At 45.1% G+C, this 10,020-nt stretch overlaps 4 protein-coding genes across 4 annotated transcripts; 2 read left to right on the top strand and 2 right to left on the bottom strand.

Moving 5' to 3' along the window:
- Positions 1-431: 431 nt before the first annotated feature.
- Positions 432-3,718, top strand: JR316_0001793 (Muskelin; the record flags this gene model as incomplete). Its single annotated transcript, XM_047887593.1, has 10 exons — positions 432-714; positions 833-1,010; positions 1,059-1,158; positions 1,209-1,955; positions 2,008-2,174; positions 2,229-2,278; positions 2,337-2,544; positions 2,601-2,960; positions 3,017-3,070; positions 3,124-3,718. 10 exons carry the CDS (start codon positions 432-434, stop codon positions 3,716-3,718), a joined length of 2,742 nt encoding a protein of 913 aa, XP_047752516.1.
- A 1,038-nt stretch (positions 3,719-4,756) lies between these two features.
- On the bottom strand, positions 4,757-5,368 carry JR316_0001792 (Prefoldin subunit 4; the record flags this gene model as incomplete). Its single annotated transcript, XM_047887592.1, has 5 exons — positions 4,757-4,949; positions 5,002-5,069; positions 5,122-5,201; positions 5,261-5,306; positions 5,360-5,368. 5 exons carry the CDS (start codon positions 5,366-5,368, stop codon positions 4,757-4,759), a joined length of 396 nt encoding a protein of 131 aa, XP_047752515.1.
- Positions 5,369-5,490: 122 nt separating this feature from the next.
- Positions 5,491-7,744, top strand: JR316_0001791 (Sphingosine-1-phosphate lyase; the record flags this gene model as incomplete). Its single annotated transcript, XM_047887591.1, has 12 exons — positions 5,491-5,682; positions 5,739-5,985; positions 6,036-6,291; positions 6,344-6,469; positions 6,522-6,540; positions 6,592-6,846; positions 6,902-6,974; positions 7,024-7,060; positions 7,113-7,166; positions 7,220-7,451; positions 7,503-7,608; positions 7,662-7,744. 12 exons carry the CDS (start codon positions 5,491-5,493, stop codon positions 7,742-7,744), a joined length of 1,680 nt encoding a protein of 559 aa, XP_047752514.1.
- A 188-nt stretch (positions 7,745-7,932) lies between these two features.
- Positions 7,933-9,923, bottom strand: JR316_0001790 (4-O-methyltransferase 1; the record flags this gene model as incomplete). The annotated part of the gene is made up of 10 exons (XM_047887590.1): positions 7,933-8,106; positions 8,160-8,452; positions 8,511-8,565; positions 8,616-8,767; positions 8,835-9,067; positions 9,129-9,182; positions 9,233-9,356; positions 9,409-9,463; positions 9,527-9,601; positions 9,681-9,923. 10 exons carry the CDS (start codon positions 9,921-9,923, stop codon positions 7,933-7,935), a joined length of 1,458 nt encoding a protein of 485 aa, XP_047752513.1.
- Positions 9,924-10,020: the final 97 nt, after the last annotated feature.

Raw genomic sequence — 10,020 nt, 5'->3', positions numbered from 1 at the left:
ACATTGTCAAATTTTCGAAAATCTCCCAAACTCGAGAAAACACCATTTCTGACGTGTTAGACTAAAAAAAAAGGAAAAAAATTAAAATCTTTATAACTTCTTGAGATCAAAATTTTTTTGAAAAAAAAAACCACAGATGTGTTCAAAGAAGCATAACCTACATATCTGTGGTTCAAAAATGTAGAATAGTGTGAGTGCAGAAGGGTTGAAAAGGTTCGGAGGTAAGCCAACTTTTGCTTACCTAAGGGGGTGCTGGTTCCTGATGAGCCCAATCTTACTAGGCGCTTAGACTCGTACCAGCCACCGCTTAGATTTCAACTACAACCTTTATTCATTTCTTTTAACACTTCAAAACTATCCAAACAAATTAACTAGGCTAACGTCGTCGAAGTTTTCGTTCATTTCCCGTCTCGTCTCTTAAGAATCAAATTATGGCCATACCAGCTCACCAATCCTCAACACCGAAGATCGTTCCTTTGAAGTACACCATTGCGTCGTCAACACCCCATAGCGGTAAATATGGACCAGAACACATAATTCAGGATAAACCACTGGATCAGGCCAGTAGATGGAGTGGCGCCTTTCAGGGTAACACCAACCAGTGGATAATTTTGCGGCTAGAGTCGTTGGTCGTGCTTAGTGCGAATTTATACATCATCCTCAATGCATATAACTCACCAGCTGTGCGTTGTAGAGACAATAACATTTGGAAAAGTAAGTCCCTTCGCCATACCTTGCATTTCTAGGTTCTAATGCCACGGGTGGCTTTCTAGTATTGCAAACGTAATTATGAGATATACCATCCATGGACTACTGTCTAATACTTCTACAGCCCACCCATGCAATATGAAAGAATTTAAAGTGTTCGTTGGTCTTTCAGAAGACCATATGGCCGAAGTCCTCCACGCAGGTCTGAAGAACGATTCGACCCCAGAGACTTTTTCTCTCAAACACGTCAATAGCTCTGGCGTCCCTTTCCCCACTCAATTTGTCAAAATCGTGCCGATATTGTAGGTTAATATTTCTAAAGAATGGTTCGTTACTGATTTCTTTCATAGAGCTCATGGCCAAAACTTTCATATCTCGATCTGGCATACATCCCTGGCCGGAATAATTGACGAGAACTACGTCGAGCAAGTGCGCAATTCGTACGAGGAGGTGAGTTCGAAGTTCTTCGAGGTCATTCCGCATAGTCATCCTGCCTGTAGCATCGAGAAACATTAGTCATTCGATACATTCTCAAGCACCTCCGCCAAAGAAGATTGTTGACGCCATATCAATCTGTCCTTTCGCGTGCCAATATACACCTCGAACATCCACTCGTCACCCAACTGCATGAAAACCTTGTCCTGAAAGGAAACTGGGACGACTCAGAAAAACTTCTAGACTCACTCAATACTTCCGGTCTTTTCGATGCCCATCTTCAATCATTGCAGCCTCGTGCTGAATGGACCCGCCTTCTTGGAACCGATAATGATGGCGACGTGCCGCCAGCTCGCGGTGGCCATGCCATGTGCATGGATCCTGAGAATGAAATAATCTACATCTTTGGAGGATGGAACGGAGAGAAGAGTCTGGACGATTTCTGGGCTTACAGTGTTAAAGAAGACAAGTGGAAGATTTTAAGCCATAGCACCACTCAGGAGACAAATGCCCCTGGCGCACGATCGTGTCATAAGATGGTCTTCGACACAAAGACTGGAGATATCTATGTGCTAGGACGGTTGAATGATTCTGATGGTCTGAGACTGCCAGTTCCTGTCCAGTCAACTGCCCGACCGCCACATGGAACCCTTCCCGCAGTCCCTGGAGCATCTCAACCGCCACAAGGTTCACAGACACCTGCAACGTCTGGAGAATCGGAGTCGAACAGGATATACTCATCAGAATTCTATCGGTATCACACACGCGGTCTGCTTGCTGGAAAATGGGATTTCTTATCTATTGATACAGCGGTAAGTTGGTACACTTCATTTCATCTATTCGCCTTTTTATGAGGACACTTAGGCCAGTGGAGGTCCTCCCCTGATATTCGATCACCAAATGGTCATGGACTCGGAAGCTCAGATTCTTTACGTGTTCGGAGGTCGGGTAGTGGATGGCGATTGGGATACTTCCAAATATTCTGGCTTATACAGCTACAATGTCAGTACTAGCAAGTGGCAATCTTTACAGTACGTTTGTTTTCCTTGTAGATATCGTTGCACATCGGTCTTAAAACCGCTTAGCCCACCAAATGACAGCTCATCGACTTTCCAAATGATACCCCCTCGCTTTGGTAAGATTTGCGACCATGGATTTCGGTGGAACGATGCTCACATGCTTACATTATGTAGGTCATTCTATGGTCCTTGATTCGATAAACAAGATGTTATATATTTTTGCTGGACAACGAGAGGACAAGTACCTTTCGGACATGTATACCTACAACATCAGGACCGGAATTTCGACAGAAATATTCTCCAATTTCAGTGCGGCTGGAGGCCCAGATCCCTGTTTCACGCAAAGGGCGGTCATCGATCCTAATTTGAAAGAAATTTATATGTACGTCCTCCTATTTGAATCACAAAAATTGCATCTTTCTTATTCATTCACCTAAGATTCTGTGGATTGACAAGAAACGCCACCTCTAACCCGCGTAGTACTTTGAGAGCCAATCAATCCTATTGGGTCTATAGATACGAAGGCCAACCGGGAAAATGGATGCAAATCCTTCAACAACCCGATAAAGCTGCTGCAGAACTACCCCTTCCTAGATTTGCCCATCAAGCGGCCTACAACCCCAAAACCAAAACAGTGTATCTGCATGGTGGAAATGCGGGCGGAGCCCTTGTAGGGGATGCTATAAAAACAGATGGAGATTCCACTCCTGCAGATGCGTCAAGCGATCAAACCAAGGATGCACCGAAGTCGAGTAAGGAAAGGCGACTGGATGATTTCTGGAGGATGCAGTTAGAGAGGTCTGTTGTGTTCTTGCATTAGCGATCCAAGTTTTTATTTACTCTTATCTACATAGACCTGGCCCAGAGGAAATCATTCGACAAGCCAAGTTCCAGATCCGTCGGCAACAGTAATTACACTTTATCTCACTTTCATGTGCTCAGCTAACCATTCTATGTCCAGATTCCGCGAAATGTGCGAAGCGGAGCCTCCGGTGAAAGCCCTAAAGTTCCTGCAAACCCAAGTAGCGAGCGTTGTGGACCACAGCAACACCAAAGAAGCAGAGATATTTAGAGCGCTGCTTACCCACCTCCTATCGCCTTCGCCTGCCATTTCACCTTCGACCTCTGAATCACGCCCTTCGACTTCTTCCTCTTCCTCTTCCTCATCTTCTTCTTCCGAGTCGACCTCATCGGGATCAACTGCTAGTTTTGTTGGTCATGAAGATACTAGGGAGAATAACCCAAGGCCCGTCAAGCGCTCCAGGGCAGGGAAAGAAAGTCGGGCCGAGAGCGAAATATGGACGAGCGAATTGTCGACGGACGCGACTCTATCATCATTTTCTTCCGTCCTCGTTGGTGGGGCTGATCGCTTGAAAGGCATGACAGACCCTCTCGAGGTACTGATTCGTGGACAGCAAGCGTCGGAAGTTACTTTGTCTGGCCCTCGTTATAGTCAGCGTACGGAAGTGTTTGAGAACATCTTGAACTTCATATCGGATAATGAGAAGCAGCCTGATGATAGTTTGTTGGACCTTGTGGAGAAGGATCGGTTGTAGGATTTGTTATTTAAAAATATGGTGGCTGTGGAGTCGATGATACCTTTGAAAGTTTGGAACCTTTTCAAATTCCCTTCCTCCAGTTGATATATTCATGTTACTTCATATACCTAGTATTCCTAAATCAGTTGTACATATTGTTTTGCATTGGCTCATCACTTTCTACCTTGTATATAATTCATTTGATTCGTTATATTTTTTTTTTGCACTGTTGGGGTGTGATGACCCCTGTATTTTGAGAGCGGAGGTCAAATTTGGTCATCAATCGTTCACTAGTATACCAATGATCGCACACCACAGGAACAACGGCTATTCTCAGAGCTCCCGAGGCATAACTTGTCCACTTTATCTTAAACTTGGCCTTTTCTAATAGCTTTGACTCCCGATACTTTTCATTGAAATATTCGAGGACCCGGGAAGCACCCCTCACGGAGGAAGCAAGTTCTTATCATGGTTGCCCTACATCCATCTTGGGCTATGAAATGAGCCTTTGTTCATTTAATTGTTCGAGCAACGCCATTTGTAAGACCAGGTAAGACCATTATTTAATCTTGCCTGAACCCTGGCATATCATAGTTGAATGTATGTGGCAATGGCCCAACTATATAGTTCTCAGAACGTTTGGTGGGATGAGTGCCAAGTGGGCCGATGGAAGAAACAAGTGCAAATTTCATCAAAATTGTTTTAAGAGTGAATGAAGATCGAAATTGTCATCTCTCACTCTTTACGCTCCTACTGAAGAAAGCAGTCAGTTTATGCCCGAAGACGAGCATCTAAATCGAATGCCATCACGTTTTATCATGCTAGTCATATTCGTCGTTTGCATGTCCCGGCTCGTCAACAACAGGGTGGAATGATTGACACTACGAAGGTTTGGGACGGATCGCGTCGTTATAATTGGAGCAAGAAACCCATTTTTAATGTAGTATTTCGGTCGGCGAAAGTCCCCATGTGAAGCATCGCCAAAACATCTCAAAACTGACATTGATGTTGTGGACGGTGGACCGCTACCCCTTTGGACGTAAAAAGCTGATTCCTTCATTCGTCTAGATTGATAGCCTTGCCGAATTTTGAGTATAGCTTGACCTTTAGCTCTTTCATCTGAACCTCGCACTCGTCCGCCTGCCCTGCCAAAACTGCCACCTTAGCGTCGACCGATGCCTGATCTTGTTCAAGGCGCTTTAAAGCTCGTGATTGTCGCATGTGTAGAAATGCTTCTCCGATTTTGTATCTGTCAAGAGTTTAGCGGGTTTTCTCAAAGAAAAAAACACTAGAATTAGTACAATACAGGCTCGTCCTCGTCGGCAAGCTCCAATTCAGTAGAAAGATCATCAAGGGCTTCTTTTTCTTGCTGTTTACAGCTGATCAGTATAGAAAGCGGGGTGTTTGAGTTGTTAGCGTGCCTTAAGCTCCTCCAGTTTCTCTTGAATTAGCCGTATCCTCGTATTCAACTTTGAAAAAGTGTTGATTCGCTGTTGGTCCTCTTTCAGTCGTTCGCATCAGCCCTTCATTCTCCCACTCGATTTGTGCTGAAAAACACACCCCAAGTGACCTCTGCAGCATCATCATTCTCTTCTTCTTGTTCGAGCTGATATCAAGATGTTAGATACGATTCAATTGGGTGACAAAAATTGGACAAACCATACGCATGATGGAGGTCTGGTTAGAAGAATCGGGGCGGCAATCGGTTATGTCATCGGGCCGCCGTGTGAAACCCGAGTTGTGACCTGCTATATTTACCAGCACTTGGCCTGAACAAAACTACAACCACAATGGCCCTCAACGCTGTTTCTGCCGCCAGAGGATCAGCGAGGCAGTATATCTCGACTTTTTTGACACTAGACAACGCGAAGTCCGGTCTTTTCTATTATGTTCTTCTCGTCCAGGCCATCAAAGTCAAGCGGCATCTTCGGGCAAGGGGCATATCTGCGTCGTTGAAAGAGCTCTACACATGGATATCTCAGGTGTGTTACAACTAGTCTGGCCTATACTACATAAATGCTGACCAGGGTTCCTATAGCAAATTATACGACTTCTTCTCCGTTTGCCTGCCACTCGCAAGAAAGTAGCTTCGCAAATGGACCAAGCGAAGCTTGACATTGAAAATCGTCTCGTACCCAAGGGCGCCAATGTGACTCGCCACCTCTCACTCCCGTCTGAAGGGAAATCACTGGAATGGATTACTCAAGAAATGGACAAGATGGACACCGAGTTAGGTGGCACGAGTGACGCGTGGAGGCAAGGGAAGCTCTCTGGAGCCGTCTATCGTAAGAGAACACAGTCATAGCCCTATGCAAGGCTAATCAAAAGGATGCAGACGGCGGGGATGAGCTGGCCAAAATTATTGTCGCAGCGTACTCCAGATATTGCGTGTCTAACCCTTTGCATCCCGACGTTTTTCCGGCAGTCCGAAAGATGGAGGCTGAAATTGTCGCCATGTGTTTGAAGATGTACCGTGGACCAGAAGGTGCAGCGGGCGCCATGACTTCTGGCGGAACTGAAAGTATCGTCATGTCTGTAAAAACACATCGAGATTGGGCGCGCTCTGTGAAGGGCATCAAGGAACCGGAAATGTAAGGGCCGATTTCATCAAATATGTTGACATTATACTGATTTTGTGTGTAGGGTCGTCCCCGTCTCGGCCCACGCAGCGTTCGACAAAGCTGCTGCATACCTTGGTATCAAGCTGCATAGCATTCCGGTAGACTCTTATACTCGACAAGTAAACATCAAGCATGTCAAGCGTGCCATGTGAGTTTATCTTGACTGGTTATGTCGACCAATGTACTAAGTCCGAACACAGAAATTCTAACACCATCATGGTTCGCACGATTTTATTATCTTTAGTATTTTTATCAATGATTTGCCTATAGATTGTAGGCTCCTGTATAGGGTTCCCAGACGGCAATCAAGACGACATCGAGGCTTTAGGCGCCCTTGCAAAAAAATACAACATTGGACTGCATGTCGACTGTTGTCTGGGCTCTTTCATCGTCCCCTTCCTCGAACCAGCTGGCCTCGCTAAAGGTGATAATAAAGGAAGATATAAACTTACACCTTTCGACTTCACCGTGGATGGCGTCACCGCTATCAGCTGTGATACGCACAAATATGGATTTGCTCCTAAAGTATGGTTGAGTTTACGAGTTTCATATTTAGCCTGTTCACTCGGAAATTTGACAGGGTACATCCGTCATCATGTACAGATCCGCTGAGCTGCGTCGTTTCCAATACTATGTTAACCCTATCTGGCCTGGTATGCTTCTATACATTCGTTCAATTTAACATTTATCAATATCTTCTAGGTGGTGTCTATGCCAGCCCCAGTCTGTCCGGATCTCGGTGAGTAACTGAGCTGTACTACCTGATGAAACTTTTATTTATAACTTTGCAGTCCCGGTGCTCTGATTGCAGGATGCTGGGCAGTTATGCAATATATGGGTACAGAGTATGTCGTGGTGTCATTTGAATTTAACCACTCACTGATGAACTATATTTCAGAGGTTACCTGTCTTCTTGCCGCGATATTGTGATTGCGACGCGAAAGATAGCAGATGCCATTACTGATGACATTCCGGAACTTTATGTACTCGGCAACCCTCCCGCGTCTGTGGTTGCGTTTGGTAGTCGGAACCCCACCGTTGACCCACTGGAAGTGGGCGATGGCATGCGCAAAAGAGGATGGCACTTGAATGGGTTGAGCTCGCCCAAGAGCGTGCATATCGCTTGCACGGTTTGTCTTTCTCATTATCATTTCAATTCAAAGGCTGACCTTGAACTGCAGAGACTCACCCTTCCTGTGGTGGATCAATTTATTGCGGATTTGAAAGATTGCGTGCGAGAAGCCAAGGTGGCACCCTCAGGAAAAGGCACCATGGTGTCTGTGTATGGTATGAAGGTTCCTCAATCTTTAATTTGTACGGACGTTCTGACTATCTGCAAGGTCTCGGGAACTCTAGCGCTGTTGGACCTGATATGGTTAGCCAACTGGCGTCCGCATTCTTGGATGCCTTATACAAGGCATAGATGTTGCTCTATCATAGATGCTTCACCGACTTATTTGTCACTGATTCGATTTACTATGCCGAAATATATCGTTATTTCCATCCAGGCTCAGTTGAGTACATCAATCAGACGGTGTGCACATACAGGGATACAGATTAAAATACATAGTTGGTGAGTGTCTGATTCTTTCGCAAACTGTGTTTCATTGATCATTCTGCAGTGTCTCTGACTGGTATTTTGACCATTGGGACCGCTTCGACCGGTTGCATGAAGCTGCCGGTTTCGTGATCACGGACTATCTTCGTCATTTGCCACCCAGTACTGTGTAACAATTCCTTCATGTCCTTGACAGTTCGCTCTTGCGCGTTAGTGAGGATTAGCATCTAAGCACTGGATGAGTGTCATTTCTAAATCAAGACGTTTCGCCGATACATACCGTCACGTCAGCAGTGTAAGTCAGTTCATTAGCGACTCCATAATTTGCCAAAAGCGGCTCGGGCGCTTCCTTGGGTACAGCTCCGATGACACCCTTCCCTTTATCACCGCTTGGATCATGACAAGCAAAGGGTATGGCGCTTTCGATGATAATTAGTCGCGTGTCTGGTCGGGCTGCTTGCCTTAGCTGGGACAATATTTTGATTGCATATTTGTCGGGCCAGTCATGCATGATTTGCTTGAGCAAGAACACCGATGCATTTTTTATGGGTTGGGGAGTGAAGAAATCGTGAACTTCGTTGATCGGAGTAAGCATTTCGTTAAACTTGAATATTCCACAAATCAAATTAACCTTGAAAGCTTACACGGCCAGACGCGAGGGCTTCCGGTAATTCCCTTGCCCAGAACTATGGAGGTGTTAGATTATTCCACAAATTCAACGAAGTCTGTTTCATACTTGTGTAGCTCCTTCAGTAAGGACGATGGGTGTGTCTTGTATCACAATTTTAATATCCGGGAGGTTTTTTGCTAATATCAAGGAGGAACTGCCAATTCCGCCACCTACGTCGACCACAACGGAGTCTTTCGGTAGGGATTGCCAATCAAACGCTATAATATCGTCAAGTTGACTTCAGCAAATGGTCTCTCTGCACAATCGATTTAGTGATCTACGCACCTTTTAAAACAGCGTCTGCCGATTCAAGAACTGTTACTCCCTTCATACCGACATTGAACCTGCGTTGACGGAGTTGCCAGCGAGGATCTGGCAAAGCAATCGTTTCAAAAAATGATGTATTGACAGAAAAGCCTAGGTTAAACGGTGTCTCATTTGATTCGAACGAATGAGCGGTGGCAGGGTCGGACATAGATTCCCAAAGGTATCCTGCTGCCTTGTATACCTCGTCAAGACTAATGACATCCAATCATGTTTTTAGTAGAAAACCCTTTAGGCTAGTGGTAGCTTGCTTACTGATGGCTGGCAACCGCAGCCAAACCTGGGGTATTTTCATGTTTTTCTTCAGGTCTGATTCATAAATGTGAATGCTTACTTCAAAGATTGAACGTCAATCTTACCTAGCTATGAGGTCATCTACAGCCTTCCCAGTGTCCATCATAGAAGATACACGATTGTTGGTAAAGACGTCTGGAGAAACCTCCTTGTAAACATGATGTGTGGCCAGGTATCTCAAGCAGCGAGCTAATGGACAATATGAATTTTTACAATTCCAGCGACTACTATGGGCACATACCAAGTTTTTGGTGGTTAACCTTGGTCCTCTCCGCAATCTCCTTGACATGCATTCCCTAAGAAAAGATTTGAATTTGATTCAATCAAGTATAACATTTATTGTTCAATGATTTGCTGACCTCTTTTCCACCTTCACGCAATATTTCCGTGACATTGGCTTCCAGACAGACCCGAAGTGCAGCTGATTTATGTGCCTGGAGACATAATGTTCGTTGAACAATCGAGTTGATAGTGAGTTTACTGTACGCCATTAACGTTAAAATTTGAACTCACACCAGAGACAACAGTATACAGTGCGACAGATGGTGGCAAAACCATCATCATAAGCTGGTGAGCCGCTGCTGCAATCACCTTTGCCGCCTCTTCGGCTTCTGGATTCGCCCTGAAGGCCTCAGAAGCTGGAGTAAAAGGTTCGTCGAAGCCAGGGAATGGTAATTTGCTCTCAGAGCATGCTTTTTCCAGTGTGATGATAGAGCGATTGATTAGAAAAGCGAGTGAGGATAGAGTTGAGGGCATTGCGGGACCGCAAGGAGTTGGATCTCTACAAGCTGTTAGTATCTGTTGAATTGAACCTCAAGGATGATGAGAATTTGTATGTACCTGTAATGCTTTG

The sequence above is a fragment of the Psilocybe cubensis genome, chromosome 2, assembly GCF_017499595.1.
Source record: "Psilocybe cubensis strain MGC-MH-2018 chromosome 2, whole genome shotgun sequence".
Taxonomy (NCBI): Eukaryota; Fungi; Basidiomycota; class Agaricomycetes; order Agaricales; family Agrocybaceae; genus Psilocybe; species Psilocybe cubensis.
Note: the sequence above shows the minus strand (reverse complement) of the source record. Positions and strands in the feature narration are given on the sequence as shown.